The sequence below is a fragment of the Prunus mume genome, linkage group LG5 (genome assembly GCF_029339155.1).
Source record: "Prunus mume cultivar Tortuosa linkage group LG5, ASM2933915v1, whole genome shotgun sequence".
NCBI classification, from domain to species: Eukaryota; Viridiplantae; Streptophyta; class Magnoliopsida; order Rosales; family Rosaceae; genus Prunus; species Prunus mume.
Window position 1 is genome coordinate 6092713 of NC_142702.1, and position 20409 is coordinate 6113121.

At 35.6% G+C, this 20409-nt stretch overlaps 2 protein-coding genes across 2 annotated transcripts; both read right to left on the reverse strand.

The window, feature by feature from the left end:
• Window positions 1-6500: 6500 nt before the first annotated feature.
• On the reverse strand, window positions 6501-7868 carry LOC103330799 (chitinase 2-like). Its single transcript, XM_008233412.3, has 2 exons — window positions 7663-7868; window positions 6501-7447 (listed from the first exon to the last, which is right to left on the reverse strand). The coding sequence occupies exons 1-2, from the start codon at window positions 7727-7729 to the stop codon at window positions 6609-6611; spliced, it is 906 nt and encodes a 301-aa protein (XP_008231634.3). The 5' UTR covers window positions 7730-7868; the 3' UTR covers window positions 6501-6608.
• A 665-nt stretch (window positions 7869-8533) lies between these two features.
• On the reverse strand, window positions 8534-12577 carry LOC103330793 (Cyclophilin-like peptidyl-prolyl cis-trans isomerase family protein). Its single transcript, XM_008233405.2, has 7 exons — window positions 12283-12577; window positions 12151-12174; window positions 11956-12043; window positions 11338-11430; window positions 9595-9627; window positions 9358-9414; window positions 8534-8775 (listed from the first exon to the last, which is right to left on the reverse strand). The coding sequence occupies exons 1-7, from the start codon at window positions 12456-12458 to the stop codon at window positions 8665-8667; spliced, it is 582 nt and encodes a 193-aa protein (XP_008231627.1). The 5' UTR covers window positions 12459-12577; the 3' UTR covers window positions 8534-8664.
• Between the last annotated feature and the right edge of the window lie 7832 nt (window positions 12578-20409).

Consider the following 20409-nt stretch of genomic DNA (forward strand, 5'->3'; position numbering starts at 1 on the left):
CCTTCAAAGCATATATGTGGAAATTCATAAGTAATTGATAGAATTGCATGGGAGGATTGCGACGGTGTTGGCTAAACCCTAGTTTTCTCTAAATTGTTAGTCTTTAAAAAGAAATTGTTTTTCTTCTTTGCTTGTGTTATTATTTCCCAACTTTCAGATTTCTTTTACTGTTAGTTTAATCTTTTTCAAATTCATAAACTTCAAATCTTTGATAAAATCTATTTTAGTTATTAATTAAGAGTTAGTTTAATTACAGATTAGTCAAACAATCTTTGGGGACAACGACCTTGCATGAGCATTTATACTACAATTACCTTGTATTCTTGCAAGTATTTTCAGTGATTTTAACCCTGTTTGCGCAGGTACTAAAAATCCTATCATTTATCTAGAGCTTTCCAATTAATTTTAAACGACTCAATTCTTTTGAGGACATTTAATTGTTTATCTATATCATACATATGGGCTGCAGCTATTTCACTGGCTAAAAAATCAGATTGAGTAGGCGATGTAGGAGGAGACTCAGGCTTAGATTCATGTGTAGGAGGAGTATAGCAGGGATGACTTACTTGGGCCTTTTTTCTTAAAGATTCTAATTTTAAATCAATTAAGGCTCTTTCCATTTCTAAATCTCTTTCTTGTATTGAGGAAGAAGCAGATGAATTTCTAGCAGGTTCATGCCTTTTAGAAGGACTAGGTGTAGGTAATTGCTGTAAATGAACATTAGACTTAGGTTGATTACCAAAATTAATTTTAACAGTGCCATCTAAATATTGCTGTATGTAATCTAAGTTATTTAAACTACGCTGTATAGGTGCAGGTTGAGACTCAGTAACTAAAGTCCAATCTCTAGGCAAATTAATCTCAGACCATTTAATTGTATGAGGGATACTTATATTAGCATCGGGTGTACGGCTTTGTATTAATAATGTGTGATCTCTAGGACTCTTATTCAGGGCTTGAAAATTCATATTTGTACCTGTAACTTTATAATATATTCTGTAAATCAAAGCTATAGGCTAGGTACCTGGTAAAACATTATAACCGGAAGTCTTAATATTTAGAGTTAAGGTTTTAAGAATATGGGGATCATTTAGACTTATTGTAAAATTAGGATAGTAGTCAAAATGAACTGGACCATTACAAAGACTTGACTCAATCATTCCAAGCACAGAATCATTAAATACAGTAAATCTAGCATCACGTAAGCAAAGTAGAATAGAAGCTTGTAAACCTAATCTAGTTAATGGCTTAGCAGCAACTTGAACAAGACCGATATGCAAAAAATTATTTCCATCATGCTTATGTTTTTTAATAGCATCTAGATTGAGTAATTGACAAGACTCATGTTCTTTACTTAAAGCATATACTTGTTCTACTGTCTTTACATGTGTAGTTGTATTAAATGTACTTAGTGACCATTTTTTCCTATATATATTTTTATCAGGGACTTTAGGTATATTCCAGTCTCTAAAATCTAGTTGTTCATTATCATTATTAGAATTATACTCAAATTGCTCTTCATTTACAATCTCAGGTAGGCGACCTATAGTGGTTCTAGAGCTGCTCGAACTACAAGAATTTGTTCTAAAGAGGCGACTCATAATACTCAAGTGTATGGGGTCGGAAGAGTGAAGAAGAAGATAAATAGTGACTTCTAAATCTTGCTGTTTATCCTAAAAGAAACCTATCAGTGACCTCCCTAGCTCTCTGTCTCCTGCCCACCACTTCGTGCCTCTCCTGGGACTTATCGATAGGAAAAATGACTCACGGGTCAGACCTTAAGGGAGAAAACCAATAAGGGACTAGAAGGATAAAAGAAAGAAAAGAAGAAACCAGAAACTTCAACTCAGAAATCCTAGACCAGCCACTTGGGTTGGATGAGTTGCAACTTAGACAGAATTCTCACAACTCTTACGGCTCTGATACCAGAAGGGGTCTAGAACCAGAAAGGATTAGCATATATGGTTAAGAAGCAAACATAATAGAAAAGTCGCAGTTTATGTATAAATCTTATTAAAGAATAAACAAATATTGAATGTATAAAAAATAATGAATGTATGAACATAATGATATAATTAAAATACTTCGAATTTTATAAAGACTTAGGCTTATGAGAATGCTTACAAAAGATAGCTCTTAGTTATGCTCACATGCTCACATGCTCACACTCAGCTGTTCTTCGGATCATTGTTTCTGAGAGAACAATTTGAAACTAAGAAAACTAAATTTTACATTCTGTCTACAAATGAGGCCAAGGCCTCCTTAAAAAGAAAATCGTAACCAGAGTAAATTAACCAGAGTACAATAATTACAAATAGTCTTTTACTCAGATGCTTTTAGCTTTTACTAAAGGCTCAACTTTTGACCTAGCTTTAACTCAGATGCTTTTACTTCAACTTTGGCTTTAACTCAGCTTTTGGCTCAGCTTTAACTCAGACGCTTTTACTTCAGCTTTGGCTTTAACTCAACTTTTGACTCAGCTTTAACTCAGATGCTTTCTCAAGGAATCAAATAATTCATCGCACTCAGTCGGAATTCAAATCGTAAGCAGTGTAAGCTTCATTAGGATCTTGACCATGGGGGTAGTCAGACCATCTCATAGGTCGATCAGGACTAGGACTAGGGCTCGTCTGGCGAGGCTGGCAACTGGAAGAGGATTGTGACTCATTGTCTTCATCATTATGAATTGCACAGTCCCCAAATTCTACATCCCCCTTCCTCCATGCCCAGCGTTGGTAATCCCCTCCATAGCCTCGATGTGCCAAAAATCTCCATTTGCCTACTGCTAGTTATACGCAATTGATACTATCTATTTTGACACTGTTCATACCCAGATCGAAACAATGCAATGCATATGGAGTTTGAGAAAATACCGAGCGGATATGAGATCGTTAGGATCAGAAAACACATAAACTTTCTCTCCACTTAGAACCAGAACGAATTTTGGGGACTTCCATGGGAGGGCAGGGTAATCATGCTTTTAGGTTTTTGAAATTTCATTGAGGATGATCACAATGAATCTCAATCAATATCTTTTCCCCCTTTATCTGTAATCTCAATTTTATTTCAATATGTAATAAGTTAGCAACTAATTGACCGAGAGAAGCAGCAACCATGGCTCCTTTCTTTTTATTTTGGTTAACTTGAAATTCCCTATGCTTGATCCTTTTTTGTTTTTCTCAGCAAGGGGAAATAGAAGTTTTAATTTAGCAACACCAGGAAAAAAAACGAAAAAAAAAAAACTCAGAGATCAACCTTCCTCCTCCTCACGTCAATCTTCCTTACTGGGTATTTGACATTGTCATATGGGTTGGGTTTGTTGTTTCTTGTTATGGAGGAAAATGGTGTGTGGGCGAAAAGAAGATTGAAGAGAGAAAAAAGAAGGGAAAGTCATGAAAAAGAAGAAGAAGATGTTGTTAGAGAGAATGTTGATGCTTTTAGGAAGATGTGAAAATATAAATGTGGACAAAGAAAATTGAATAGCAAAGTTAATTAAATTAAATTATAATTATTTTAATATGAAAGAATTAATTTGTTTAATCTCAGCTATTTATTGTAGTCTAATCTAAGGGTTCAAAATTATTATAAGCAGTTAAATAGCATGTACTTAATGAAATAGTCAAGATAAATTCCAAGATTTCTTCATCCGATTTTAACTTGATAACAAAGAAAGATATGAGTCATAAATTTGTCCATTTAACTAATTCAAAACAACAATTACAATATAAGGAAGATGGGAGCTTTCTCTATCTAGTTCGAGCGATACATAAATTCAAACTGATCGTTTAAAAGAAATCATACCAAGAGGATGACAGAGCAATAAAAGATGAACATCGAAGTTGTCAACTAGTTATTTGAATATCAAGTTGGGTTGTTTTGAAAAGATTTTGAGTTTTTTCAATTGTTTTCGAGATGTTGTGTCTAATTTTTGGAGAGACAATCCCCTTCTTATATTGCGGAGGCTCTATATTTATAGGCAAGAAATCTCAATGATGAAACCTGAAAGAGGATATTTGGCTGCTATCCAAAGTCAGATGCTAATCTGTCTTTTTGGACTGGTTTATAGGTGAGGGGACGAAATGTCTCTGACAAAACCATTGGTTATATGAGATGTTTCTCTGACTTGAGTTCTCTATAGTTGAAAATCCAATTGGCAATCGGCTCCTTCCGGTCCTTGTGGCTTTTATCCAGCTCGCTTTTCTTGTTGGGTAAGAAGACGGTCAAGTGGCCATTAATCGTGACAATCTTTCTTTAGACCCTCACGTGGGTTGATATGCAACGGTTATCAATTTCTTTAACTTTAGTGTGGATCAAAGTTTGGGCTTCCTGACACTACGGGATTTTATTAAATTTTACTTCTTGTTGGCCCATCATTAAAAAGGGTTCTTTTTGTCTTTTCCAAAAAAAAGAAATTGAAAGGGCTTGGGCTTTAATAGCCCTTTTTTTATATATAATTTTTCGGCCTGGGCTTTAAAAGATACCAAAACTTTTTTCTTTTTCGTTTTTCCCATGAGAGATGCTCAATCTTGTAATCAAGAGAAGAAAATATGATGCAAAAATAAAAAAAATTCAAGAAAAGAAATAATGAAATATAAAAAAGAATACTTTGGAAAATTTCTAATATTTCATCAACATTTACAAAATATAATTTGCCATATTTTCAATTTACAAATGATTAGAAAATCCACTTTCAACAAAAAACATAGTAGATAATAAAGAAACGAATTTTTCCATCCTAATCCAATTACAAATAGAAGAAAAACTTTTGCCCAAACTGTACAAGCTAATCCCATTTTTCTAGGGTTTTAGCGTGTTGCTCAAGTGACAAGCTAGATATAAACCCCAAAGTATTAGGTTTCCTTCTTCGTTGCTTTGATATATAATTATTTAAGTACCAGGGTTTCCTTGTTACTATTTCCTTGACTGCTCTCTACACCATGGTTTCTTCTTTGAATTTCAAGCGCAATAGGATGGCCACTGGCCTCAGCAGAATCCCCAGCAACTCCATCCCTCAAGTTTTGTGTCCCGATCCCATTATCAACCTCGCACAATTGGCTGCGGTCAAGGCCCGAGAGGCTGCAGAAGCATACTTCACGCTTCGACATTTCGACTGTGCGATCATGCAGGCAAGGGCAGCCAAAGAGTTGTATCCAGAGTTCCCTGGTATGGACAACTACATGGCTGCATACCAAATTCATTCTGCCGTATCACACAAGAAAAACTGGTACCATGTTCTTGGCATCACCAACCCTGCTGTTGCTGACTCTGAAGCCATCAAGAAACAATACAAGAGATTGGCGCTTGCCTTGCACCCTGACAAGAACGGATCTATTGCTGCCGATGGTGCTTTCAAGTATGTCAAAGCAGCCCGGGATGTTCTCTCCGACCATGCGAAAAGAGAGTCTTATGACAAGTCTTTAAGTCCGAGGTCTCAAGGGGCTCGTGGTTCCAATAACCGCAAACCAGCGCAGCAGCCGAGGTCCAATGCCTGTTCTCGCAAAAGGGCCGGCCCTGATGCTAATACTACCGGTGGAGATGGGAGTTTTTACAAGAAAACCATTAAGATTGTAAGAAAATCAAATCCAGGCCAAAGGGCGACTGTTGTGATGTTATCAGTATGCCGGGTGGCTTAATGTTACTTGATTTGTAAGTTGCCTCGAATTTTGAGGTTTATTGTTGTATGTAACTACTTGATATTCAATACACCTTTTGTTGAAATAATTTTAAACCTAATTCTCATGTCTATGGTAGGTAATCTGTCAATTACCAGGGTAGGGCATGGGGTAGAAATCCATTGGTTAATACTCAAAATGCCAACACAGAAATACTGTCAAGAAACCATAAGCAGATTTATTACACCACCAAAAAACACCTGAAACCCAAATTCCACCTAAAACCCCAAGCATGCCTATGCGATTTGCTACGAGTCACTTCAAAAGTTACAAGTTTCTGTTGAAAAGGACTTAACAGATTTTGATAACAGATGACAGGTCTTCCTCATGATCGATTCATGCCCTATTGTTGTGCCTGAGAGTAGGAATAACTGTCGAAGTTTCCAAAACCCGAAGAGGAAACTTTGTGGGTGAATTTTCTGTGGGTCTCTCATATTGTGGAGGACATCAAGAGCTTATTTGGCCAATCTGAAACTGTCAAAAAGTTGGGTTTGATTAATTTGACTTGTATGGGGTTTGCTCTCCAAGTGTGCTTTGTTCCTTCCTTCTTCCTTTTCATACAAGTCTTTGTGAAATAACTCCAATGAGATGGAAAAAGAATCTCAGTTTTGAGTTGTAACTAGCAGATATAGTAAGGATGCACTCAAATTGTTCTCTAACAAATTCTTTATCCATAGGACTATGTAATAATAAACTTACTAATTTCTTTTTTGTCCTTCCCATGAGAGATAATCAATCTGTATTGAACAAGCTGTACATAGACAACTGATACAATACAGAAGCCACACGTAGTAGTACATACTTTACTTATATAACTAGTCGCAATGAAAAAAATGATCTTATCATATGCGCAGGAAAAAAATCCCTCTCACATGCACGAGAGCGTATGCTAAGAGGCTAGTATATTACAATTTACAATCACATGACCGCCAGTAATTAATTATTATTAGTAGAATTGAGCAAGAAAGCTTGTGATTTTCTCTCATAGTAAAAGTTGTTGGTAGAAGCAGCATCAGCTGAGAAGATCATGACCCCATTAATTTCAAATCCATTTTTCTCCAACAGACTCAAAGCATCAAAAAATGCATCCCCCTGAATCCCTCTTCCATTTACTTCATAGCTAGGCAACAACTTATCCTTTCCAAATTGCTTGGCCCGAAATGTGTAGGCATCTAAATACCCTTTTGGGGTGTTAACCTTGTCAGTGTAGAACTGGTGGTTGACATAGTCTATAACATCGCCATAACCATTAAAGAGTTGAACATATGGTGCAGCCGTACTATAAAATGGCGCAATGCTAGCTACGGAGATAAGCCTTTGTTTTTTCAGATGGGTGATGAGCTCGCCGATGCAAAAAGCGAAAGAACTTGATGAATTACTGCTCTTCTGGTTCGGGAAATTTTCGTAGTCTATGTCAATGCCATCAAGATGGTAAGTGGTGATTATTGAACCAAGAGATGAGACAGCATTGGATATCCATACGTTGGGGTCTGTTGGATTGTACCAACGAAGGACTGTTTGGCCTAAGCTCCAACCTGAGAGGCTTGCCAAGACTTTTACGTTAGGGTGGCTTTTCTTTATGGCCGCAACAGATTTTGGGGTTAATGTAGTCTCCCAGTATGGTGTGAATGTCCCATTTTGTGGATTGCCTGATGCATCTGCATCAATTGCAAAGCCGAGTATGAAATTGAAGTCAATTTCATCTTCAATTGGTACAGAGTCAAATTTTATTGGAATTCCCGAGGCTCCAATGTACTCCATCATCAACTTTCCATCTGAATCATGCATAGATAATTTGAACGGTTAGCCACAACACAAAAGATTAGATAGCTAGCTTAATAGCATCTACTTATAAATAGTGAAAGCAAATATTTGTGGTACCAAAAATTTTACGTAGATGCTGTAGCACGCAACGATGCATTAGGAATTGTGGATCCTTCATAAGCTATGTATATGGTGAGAAATTAGAGAAAATAGTTAGACTGCATACCACAAAATTGTTGAAACATGAATGCAGCTGCAGCAACATAAAGGAGAAAGAGTTGAAGTTGAGTCATTCTACTTGGTTGTCAATTATCTTGAATGAAGATGAAGAAACAATGAAGAAAGCTGTAGTTTTTATAAATCTATTGAAGTTCACATCAAGCCGGCCAGCACCAATGGAGCATATTTGCACAATTGGACAAAGCTGGAAAGATTGTGATATTTATAATGAAATGATTGATGACAAAAAAGAATTTTGAAGGTTACGAGAATTTCACAAAGGAGAGAGTTGAATTTGAATCATCCTGCTTTCGTTGTTTGCTTGAACGAATACGAAGAAAAGAAAATAAGTAAAGCTCTAGCTTTTATAAATCTATTGAAATTCACATTAAGCCGGCTAAAACCAATCTAGCATGTACATATAAATGTATAATATTCATATCTGCACAAATGGAGTAAGCTGGAAGGATTCTGATATAAATATTTGGTTACTGTTTTTGTGACACTATCAAGGTTCAGCCAATGTTGCAGTTCCTTGAAGCAAAAAATAGGCATCTTTCTAGCATCACCCCGACAAGAACGGCAATCCGTCGTTGCCGATCATTGCGCAGTTGGTGCTGTTAAGCTCTTTCGAATTGCCTTGGACATCATCTCCGACCTTGTTTTTTTCTATCCTTTCTTTGTACTGTTGCTTAAGTGTGATTTGGTGTTACATAATATCTAATATTTATTCTAAAAAGCATTGTGCCCGCCAGCCCCCCAACCCCACAATAAAAATTGAATACCGGTTGGCTAAAAGGGAAGGGAAATGACAAGGGGGCTATTCAGGAACGCAGAACAGTTGCAATGGCTGTCAAAGTTGCATGTGAAAAACCATCTTTGAACCATATATTTTCATTAGAATGAGACTAATAGAATGCCTTTTTCTTTTTCTGGGAAAATTAACATTCTATTGGTTACAGGAGTTTTTATAGTTAATCAACAACAGAACTGCTTCTAAACTCAGGATTTACATCTCCCCACATTCAGCAATTACACAAGCTAGTTTGGGGCGATTGTTGGGTCCTGTAGCCACATTCTCAATCTTCCTAACCACCAAAAGGCCATCTCCAAGTACTCTCTGCATACAAATTAACAAAACAACGGAAAACAGGTTCTCAGTACCACTAATAACTGGAAGGTTTAAAGGGAAACAAGTAATTTCAGGTTGAGCAACAAGAGGGGTATAGTCAGTGGAAATCCATATAGGTTGCCAGTCTTTGGAAATATAGACATAAGATAATGCAACTCCACTCTACCAAAATTGAAAACAATACAAATATGCTTAAGTTTGTTTTGCACACTCAAGGGGGTGTGAATTTTTGGATCCTAAATTCATTTTTAGGTAAAACATTTGCCAAGGGAATCTAACACGCCATAGGCTGATAACAGATCTTGGCTTGGGCATGGTTAGGGACAAATTATATCACAGTTTTCATGCCGGATTGACTTTCACCTTAATGCTTAGGCTTTTGAGTCACCTCAAGTTTAATATCAGCTTTACAAGCCCATAGGGTAATACTTGTTCATCTATATGGCTCTTTTATTTCTTTGGTAAGTGAATCATATGACCCTCTCTCATTGATAAGTAATCAGGCCCCAGTATGTTTGAGTAAAATAATTTATATATCAAAAGAATTAGAAAGAAGGAATCATAGCATACCCCGAACACAACATGCTTATTGTCAAGCCAGTCACATTTCGAGCAAGTGATAAAGAACTGAAATGGAAAAAAAAAATGGAACATTAATCAATAGAACCAAAAGTTCTCAACTCTTCATGTGGGTATGTGTGCATGTGTGTGTGTGTGTGTGTGTGAGTGTGTGAGAGAGAGAGAGAGAGAGAGAGAGAGAGTTTTGTTTTGGTTGGAGACGGAGAGAGTTTGAGTTGCTGAAATTACCTGGCACCCATTGGTATTTGGTCCACTATTTGCCTGAAAAAAGAGCACACGATTTTATCCATTCAGTCTTGATAAAACAATCTCATATTGGAGCGCACACACAGGACAAAAAGGAACACATATTGGAAGACACATACACAATATACAGAAATTCCTTCAGGACTGGGATCCCTTGGCTGTTCACACGGCAACAAGGGCTGTTTGAACAGCACGTCAATTGGTTGATGACTGAGTATAGAAGCCATTTATGGTTTAGGTTTAAGTTTTGACAAACCCCACAACCCAAGAGTTTAAAAACCTAAATTATAAGCTCTAAACGGGTGCGCTTTGGCAGACTAGCGCTGTTCTGGAAGGCCTTATGTGTTGTTCGTATGCTGTGTAATCCCTCTAAATATGGTCCCATCAAAGAAAGAACCTATATAAAATGTATTTATATAATGAGGAAGGATATGACCTTATTTTTTACACAAGTTGTGAACCATTAGATTGAGTGCCATGGATCCTACTAATCTCAGCGATTAGTAGCGTCCACATCTAATGGTTAAAAACTTGTCTCAAAACTTGCATTAAAAAAAAAAAAAAGTACCATGGATCCTTCCCCTCATAGATATACATTACAAAAAAGTAACTCATATGGGGACACAAATGAAAGACAAAAAGGTATGATAGCTTCAAATTTAATCTTGTATTCTCAATTTGAACATGAAAAACTAGAATTCTATTAAAAAGAGTGGCCTAATTCTATAAGCAATCTAAAATAAAATCCCACAAGGAGAAGCAAATAATAAAAGTAATAAAACCCTAGTAAGACAAATTAAAGTAAACAAAACGCTTGGGCAAACACTAACAATAGATTATTGGGCCATCCCAATTCCCATCAATCCCTTTGTTGTTTCCATGTTCTAAATGAATAACTCAGTAACCCAAAAAACGATTGAGGTTTAGCACAAAAGCTAAGTGAGATTACAGCTACTGCAGACATATATACACATTACAACATTAAATCTCTTACACACATCTTACAATGTGTTTAGAAGCAAGTAATGAGTATGAAAATATTCAACCCATGAAGGAGGGAAAAGAAAAGCAGGACAAAAACACTTTTTTTTTTTTTTGGGTCATAGACAAAAAGCCTTGTAAGTGCTACAAAAAGGTCTGCCACTCAGAAATGTCAAAAGACTTTTACAGATTAATTACATCATCCAAGACAGGTGAAACCCAAATTAGCTCCTACAAACCGGGCATGCCTATGCGATTTACTAATATTGCTCTTTAAAAGTAAGAAGTCCTATTTTAAAAGACTCTGACCCAAATTCCACCTCAAAAAAATTCTGTTAAGACTTTAAACTGCAAATTCAATCACCCATAAGTAAATCAATGCCAATGGGGATCTTAAATTGAAGGACTAATCATCATCAGCATTGTGAACTAGAGTCTAACAATTTCGCAGCTTATACCTATGTACAATATATGAGATACAAATGAGTGATTGAAAAAACCCAAATCAAATTAGAACTTAGACTATTGCCTCTCAATGTACAAATTTTTTATTAAAGGATTGAATGTAAAGTTTAACCAATTCTAAATTCTCAACATGAAAAAATTAAATAAAAATAAATAAAAATAAAAATAATAAAAAATTAAAAAAAAAAAAAAAAAGAACCTGGAAAGATATCTTCCAAAACTACGGGGAAAACACAGTGAGAGTTATTCAATACTAAATGTACAATGGAAAATGCATACCATTGACAAAAGGCCAGGACCAGTGTGTTTGGCGTCAAAAGTCTCATCATCAAACTGATGTCCATAAATGGAAGCACATCCACTACCATCACCCTGCAAGGCAAGAACTTCATTAGACGCGTCTTGTAACAAGAAGAGAAAAGAAAAGGAAAACTGTCATAGCTGAAATGATCGTAATTAACTACAATGGTTTTTTTTTTTCTTAATAGGATAATGTTAATTCTAGATGAACAATTGTTATGGCCAGGGCATTGCAGAACCCTCATGAATGGGTACAGCGTCCTTAATATGTAGTCTTTCTAGCCGTAACATTTTTAGCTGGAAATAGCATTTTCTTTTCTTTATCCGCAAAGTAAATTGTTTAATAAAGAAAAAAAAAGAGATGACGATTGTAAGCAGTGTTGTGTACTGAGTAGATACGATCAGGGCAGAGCACATTGAATATATTTACAAGAAAAATTATAAGCTTCCTAGCTGATACATAAGTTTACATATTCATTAGTAGAAAATGGCAACAAACCCAGAATGGCAACAGTAAACCTTACTTTTTTCTTTCAAAGAATTGAAACCCAAATTATATTTGAAAGCATAGATAATAGTAGAAGAAAGAGCGAAGACCTTGAGAAAATCACCAGCTTGAATCATAAAATCCTTAATGACCCTGTGGAACTGGCACCCCTTGTACCCAACTGGCAATCCAGCTTTTCTGCCAATTCACAAATCCAATTTTTACAAAATACACAAACATAACAGGTAAAAAAAAAAACTAATAGTACAAAAAGAAAAAAAAAATTAGTGAAAATGAATCTCTACCTGTACTCGCCAGTGCAGAACTGCCTGAAACAAGTAAAAGAATACACAAAAGAACTCAATTAGGAATGAAACGACGGCAAAAAGTGGATCACAAAAGAGAGCAACAATAAAGCAGAACGAGAGTGGCGATGCCTGAAATTTTCGGCGGTTTTAGGGGCAATATCAGCGAAAAGCTCCATCTTGATGCGACCAGCGGGAATGGTACCGATGGTAATGTCGAAGAAGACGACTGGGTTCTTAGGGTTCGGAGGCCGCACGTGCCACTCCACTCCTCCTCCTCCTCCTGCGTTCCCTCCACCTGATGCCATTGAATTGATACGACAAACGCGCACACAGAGTCACAGAGATGAGCTGAGAGAACGCAAACACTGCTGAGTCTGAGAGATTTATTTCACTTCGCGGTAAGTAAGCTTTTTTATTTTTTTTATTTTATTTTTTGGTCAAGCGCTGTAAGTAAGCTTAAGCTAGGTTTTATCTTGGGTTTTATCAGGGATGACTCAGAAATCGGACGCAGCCATTTTCAATTCCATTTGGGCAAGCCCAATGGTGGGCTCTAAAGTATGCTCCAAATATGGTGGATGAAGGCCCATTTAGAGCTTCGGTGGAATCTTTTGGGCAGTAAAAATATCTAGCTCACAATGGTGGGCTCTATACCCGGAGCTTTTCTATATTCTAGGCTTTATATGTTTTAGGTAAAAATTGAAGAATGATCCTCGACTAAGACCAAACTTTACTTTTTCGCCTCTTCATATTGTTAAATTGTTACTACAGACTTTAATTACGTGTCCACTTTCAAATCGTTATTTCCATCATCTCACCAACTTTTCCGTTAAAAATGATGATGTGGCTGGACCAGTCCTACTTGGCATGGACAAAAATGTCTTTTCACATAAATTTTTTAAAAAATCTCTCTCTCTCTCTCTCTCTTCAGACTATTCACAAAACACAAGATCAAGATCAAAACCACTTTATTTTTATTTTTTTTTGAATTCAAAGCAATTTGATGGAATGGTTATCAACTTGAGCCAAGCGTGAAGATGATGCTGCATTTTCTGTGGCTCGGTGGAGACTAGGAACGTTTAAGACATGCACGGCTTTGAGAGCCATTTGCCAAATTTGCAAACTTGCAAGCAAGCTTCGGAATTCAAGAAATGAGGACGCTGAGAAAATTGGGGCTTGCTCCATGCATACATAGAACCCATCCGCCGTGCGATTTTCTTCTCTCTCTCTCTCTCTCTCCCTACCTCTATCCCTTCCTCTATCCCTCTCTCCTGACCCCCAATCCACCCAGATTTCTTCTCCACAGAACCAATTTTTCCCCCTCCCCTCCTCCGACGATTTCTCACCAAAATTTCCTCCGACGACGATTTCTTCCTCCCCCCCACCAATTTCTTCCTCTGCTTCTCTATTTTGATCAAATCTGGGTGGAGGATGGGGGCTGGGGTTTTGGGTTCGTGGGTGCTAGGGTTACAGGCTAGGGTAGAGGGTGGCTATGGGATAGGTTTGAGGGTTGGAGCTTGCTGGTAGTCATGAGGGAATGGGGGAAGAAGAAATCTTCGGGGGAAGTGGGAGAGTGCAGAGGAGAGAGAGAGAGAGAGAGAATTTAACTAAGTTAAATAAGTTAACGAAAAGATCAATGATGCAACACAGAGTTAATTAAAACACACCGTAACAATTTAGCGACATGTGAGAGTAAAAATAAAGTTTCACTTAGTCCAGAGACCATTGCTACAATTTTGCCTATTTTTTATAATGTAATTTAGTTTATGTGCTAATTTTTTTTGTTACGTACTTATTTTGTGCTAATGTATGTTTGTGTTATATTAGTTTTTAAAAGGAACATTTCAACTAAAAAATATAAAAATTTGGACAAGATTCTGAAATTAAAAATTTTATTTCATATTGAGATGAAACATACGGTTTTGATTTAATGTCAGATAATAATGGATATAGATGGATGCACTCCTCATCTTTATAACTTTCATCCTAATAAGTCAATATTTTATATATCTTTTATGCCTCATTTACTATTTATTTATTTATTTATTTTTTTCTTGGATTAAATTGTTGGATTTAATGTATTTTGTGAGAATTTTGTAGTTGATCCCTAATTAGATGGACGAAAAGATGTCAAATTGGACTCAAACCCTATTGGGATGTGTGGCAAGAATTAATTGGAGACAAAGAAGATGTTTCTTAGAAGCCAAGCACAAGGGCGGAACCATGAATTTTTCAACGGGTGGGCTAGCTAAAGTTATTAGCTTTAAAATTTAGTGATTATTTTTTTTTTTGGTACTTACAATTTCTATAGTCTTTCTAGAAATAAAAGTAAATATTAAATCATATAAACCAAGCTAGTTCATAGCTCCATAGACTAATTTTCAATAAGTTTTAACATAAACCAAATAGAGTTTAACACCATAGTGGATTGAACATCTAAGGTTTTTTTTACCTAGATTGACCTTAGATTCTTTCATGCATTTATATTATAGATGAAAAGTTATTTTATGTAAAAATATTGACTAAGTATGAAAAATGGTTTTCGAAATAATCATTTTCTTAAGATAATTTTTGGCGGCTTTTATTCCTCACACATCAAATAAGAAAACTTGATTTTATGGGATTTTAGTATGAAGTATATATTGACTTAATGAGCCATCATTTTTAGCCTAAATCGTATTTGGCACTAAAACCGATTTTTCATATTTTGATTTGGTGGGAATTTGATTTTCTAGTATTTTTATTTGAATCCAAATGGGGGTACTTCCTTATTTACATTGTAAACTTAAGTAAATGGATTAATATAAAAATAAATAAAAGTAAAATGACAAAGACATTTACTTAAATGTTGAAAATGGAAATAAGATAATCTGTACAACGCCACTGACTGGCTAATACTGAAAATAAGTTAAATATATATATAAGCTATATATTTTTTTCTTAAAAACATCGTAGCTTAGTGTGGTTCCGCCCTTGGCCAAGCAACTGGTCAAAGCTTAAAGGAGGAAGTTTGGTCAAATCCTTGTGGAATTTGGAGAAGAAATCAAAGAGATATTGGAAAACCTATTTTTGGTAGTATTTGATTGTAACTAGGGTTATGGATTTGTATATTATAAATACCAAAATGCTGGTCTCATAGAGAGTATCCATACTTCTCACTACCTGAAAATACCCAATTTTTGGGAAGAAAAGTCATGATGCCGCCGGCCACCTTGGAGCTTTTTGGGAGTTTTCGAGTTCATCCTCGTGTCTACCATCAACCGCTCTATGATTCTCGATAAGTTTATCATGTTCTAACTTCCTTATGCTAGGGCTACGATGTACCCTAGCCATGAATACCTTATTTTTGAGTTTATGTTAATTTGATATTATTTTCCATGTCGAGTATCTTTTACAGTTCTTATTGCTTTGAGTGCTTGATCACCACTTAATTGATTTGATGCTTGAGTTGACAACATGAATATCCAACTTAGGATTTTGCTTCTAGTAATTGATACCACAGGTTACTTGAGTGAACTAGAAGGTTATTCGAGGCTTGTGTGGTTCTCATGAATTTCCATAAATTGCAATGTTCTTGCCATTTAGAGTTGCTTTTATATGTTTTCATTTTCGTGTGTTATCATGGTCTTCCAATAAATAAATATTTTTTTCCCAAAATAACAATACTTTATTACATAGAACTGCAATACAAGAACAAAGTACAACATGCTTTAAATAAAACAAATACATCCAAATCTAGACATTATCGGGGGTTGGGGATGGTAGATGTCATCTTCAAAACTTAGAGAACAGGGCGCTTCCTTGGCCATAATATTGACTTAGGATTGTGGAAGTGTAGTTCTTTAAGCATACTCTCGAGAATCTCACATTTGTAAGACTTCATGACTTCATTCAGCTCTCTACCTTCTTGAGTGCTCGCTTCTGGAACTCCTTTTCTTTTTAGCTCTTTTGCTCTTTTGGTTCCAATTGGTCTTTGGCGTTGGTTCGAGGTTTGCATGAACTCTTGAGTTTTCAGAATGGTCTCCATTGACAAATCTTCGTCTAGAGGAGTTGAGGCACCTATTGGAGATGTGTTCACAAAGGAGGAGGATTGGTATCCTTCAAATGGTTGCCACTTATGGGCATGCAAGACAACATTCCAATAGTGGTCAAGGAGGAATGGTTTTTGTTCCCTCTCAAAATACATCCGTTTTGCATCTTGTAGCTACAGATGTGATGAATACGAATTTAAATTAGTCGGCAAAAAATCAAATATGGTAAATAATATAAATTCCAAAATTATAAAACTCACATTGTCAACTTTGTTTTACCCACTCCTGTTTAGCCTTCCCACATTAGGAACACACTATGAGAATTTGGTGCATGAAGCGCTGATGTTCGTGCAACGAGATTTCAAGCTCTTTGTTGTCCTCACTTCCTTGCCCTAGAATGAAATTGTAAAAATTGATCTTTGGTCCAATTCCACATGGTTCCACTTGATTGTGAATTTTCAATAATTGGATCTTCATTCATGACAATCTAAGCTTGACAGAGAGCTAGCTATGTCTTCATCGTAGGAGTAATTAGCACCCTTTTGTTTCGAACCTTCAACCATTTGTGGAAGATAGATTAAGCAAAAAATATTAACAAATAAGGAAATTTTGTGAGTGAAAAGTTTGATAAACTTGAAGAATAATGGTGTGAAAATTTTGAGATGAAATGTGGTTAATCATAGTTTAAAAATAAATTAGTTGTTCGCTGTTATACATGAATTGATTTTGTTTAACATTATAGCCGTTTGCATTGATTAGATGAATATAGCTAGCTGTTGCATCCATTTTTAATTTTATTTTAAATGAAAATCAAGTCAAAAGTTACAATTATTTTTAAAGAAAACAATATTTTATGTTGTTCAGAAGTAATCCATTGGATGGCCTTTCAACCAAAAAAAAAAATCCATTGGATGGCCAACATTTAGAATATGGAGGAGGGTTCATAGGGAGAGTAAAAAGTTGTAGTCACGCTGGGAGAGTGACTTTGTTGTAGCAAGTTTCATCAATAGGCTCAGCTTTTTCAATACAAATTTATAAATAAACCCAATCCTAGACATGTATTTATAAAAAAACCCAAACATTATTTAAACATAGAAACACACCCAAAATCAACAATTGTATATTTTTTGGGTGTGTTTATAAATAGGTTTTGAGTGTGTAATGATGGGGTTTTGAGTGTGTTTATAAAGTGTTTTGGGTGTTGAGTTTTTTTATAATTTCAGCTCTCATTTTGGGTGTTTTAGTGAAACTCCCATTTTTCAACTCGTGGGCCCCACGTTGGTTTCACAAGCTTCAACCGAAGCCATATATTTGTGGAGGTGGATGTAATCCTCTGATGAGGCTTCAAGTTTTAAAGACCCAATTCATGGTGTGCATGAAGCCTAAGTATGAGGCTTTTGCTTTGCTTGGTCTTTATCTAGAGGAGAGCAGTCACACGATGATAGTTCGTTCGATGAGGTGTGTCATGATAGAATTTGTTGGGTGTGAGCGGCAGACAAGTAGATGAAGAAATTGATTGGGGACTGGAGGAAGAGCTAGCTGATGACGACAATATGGAGAATGCCCTTGATCGCGATGACATTGAACACACACTTGGCGGGATTCAACATCATGTTGTACTTCTTCATAACAATGAACATTTTGCCATCCGACCAACGTTTTGGTCACTCCACCACTTGCTCTTCACCAACATATCGTCAACACTAACCAGTTAGAATCATGTCACCTTTCAAAATGAAGTTGGGAAAGAAGTGCATGATATGCAATTCCACCCAGAGCTACTGCAAAAACCTGCTAAGAATGAGGCTTGCAATGTATGCTCAAAGAAATTTGCCTCTATGGCAGAAGTGGAAAGCCACCAAAAACATCACCGAGGTCGATTTCACAAGGTGTGCATGAAGCCTAAATGAAAGAAGAGGTTTCAAACTGAAAGTGGTTATCATATTGGTCATTACTGCTATCTTTTTTTTAAAAGTGAATTTGAACTTTCCTGAATTTGCCTAGGTTTGCTTGTTTTTGTTGGATGTGAATTTTTCACTGAAAAAAATGGTGTTAAAGCACCTTTTGAAAATAAATTCCAGCCGTATTTTTATATTTGTATTTGGGTGGATGTAAAATATTTGTGCTATCTAACATTAATTATCAAAGATAATGGTGTCGTACAAAAAATAAGAGGGAGCATATTGCAAGAAGGCAGAGGAGAGCAATCACATGAGGAGGAGGAACGCAAAGAGCAAGAAAAGAGAGATCATGATCAAGGAATAAGAACAATAAGGCTCTAAGCCTCTAGGTCTAGGATGCATTCAGCATCAAATTAGTTCTCAATCAATTTGAATTATTTCAATCATTCATAGATCAAGTCATGATCTTCTCCAAGGAGGAAATCAAAAGCAACAAGACTTGTGTTGGAATTTTTAAAAGCTTTTAAAATTTTTACCATTATAAGTTTTACATTTTGTTTTAATTATTTGGCTGTTTTGTTTTATTTATTGTGGGGATTATAAGTATTTATTTCCAGGTTTTATTTCTATATTAAATGACTTAATTTTCTGGTTTAATGTGGTGAATGTTGCATGATTTTGGATGCCTATAAAATGCCACTCCTCCTTCATATTTGAGTGGGAAGACCGCACAACAAAATCTAATTATCTCTTCTCCTATCTTTATATAAATTCTCTACTTTTTATTAGTATTTTTGGGCAATGGTTATGTAACTTGGGAGACATATTAGATTGTGAACGTGCTCATAGCAGACCTTGAGCCTGTGTATTGGGGGTCATATCTTGGAATTTTGTAGACTGTTAGTACTACACGTAGGTAGGCTACAAAGTCTTTAGGACATCGTCTTTGACATGCTTCACCATACCAGGCTTGCTTTCATAATCTTAATTTATTTTACTTTTATTTACCTATTATTTGTTTATTTAGTTTTACTTTCCTTTAAAATACTTTCCAATTTATTTATATATTATTTATATTATAAAGGTTTTTACTTTTGGTTTTTACAGAGAGAGAAAAATTATAATTTTTATAATAATCTAAAGCCTTTCATCAAAACTTATGATATTAGTACTAAAATAAAACAATTTTAATATACCAAGGCTTTAGACTGTTATAAAGGATTTTGCGTTTGACTTATACAGAAAGATGAAAACTATAATTTTTATAACAACTTGTTCCTTCCAATATATGACATGCATACAGGGGATAGAGGAAGAGCTAGCCGATGACAACCATGACGACGATATGTAGAATGCCCTCAATTGCGAGACGACACTGTACACACACTTGGTGGGATTCAACATCATGTTGTACTTCTTTAGAACAATGAACATTTTTGTCATCCGACCAACGTTTTGGTCACTCCACTTGCTCTTCACCAACATATCGTCAACACTAACCTTTCACAATTCAAATTTAAACCTCTACAAATCACAAATTGCAAATGAGCTCAGTTGAACTTCCAATAATTCAACTCTACTCATTCAATTGAAATGCAATCAGTTAAACTATTCAATTCAAATGCAAGAAATTAAAAAAGAGAGAGAGAGAGTATAAAAAGCTTCAATGCATGCTCATTGATGATGAACTTGTAAAGTAACTTCCGTGTTAATTTGTTCAGGGTCCACTGCGACATGTGAGAAACTGAAATTGAGAAAGTGATGGTAAGTAAAACTTCACATCTAAAAGCGAATAAAAATTACAGGCAAAATAGTAGCAATGGTCCCTGGACTAAGACCAAAGTTTACTTTTCGTCCCTTATATTGCTAAATTATTACGGTGATACTTTAATTATACAAATTTATAAATAAACCCAATCCTAGACATGTATTTATAAAAAAAACCCAAGCACTATTTAAACATAGAAACACACCCAAAATCAACTCCAAAGTCAACTTTTTGGGTGTGTTTATAAATGGGTTTTGAGTGTTTAATGATGAGTTTTGGGTGTGTTTATAAAGTGTTTTGGGTGTTGAGTTTTTTTATAATTTCAACCTCTATTTTTGGTGTTTTAGTGAAACTCCCCTTTAATTATGCCTCCACTTTTAGAAATCGTCATTCCCATAATCTCAGTCAACTTTTCCGTTAAAAATGTGGGCATATTTGTCTTTTCATTAATTTTAAATTGATTAAAATGTTAAATAAAATAAAATATATAAAAAACTCTCTTTCTCTCCCACCGATTTCTTCTCCCCCCCCCCAAAAAAAATCCTCATGACCACCACAT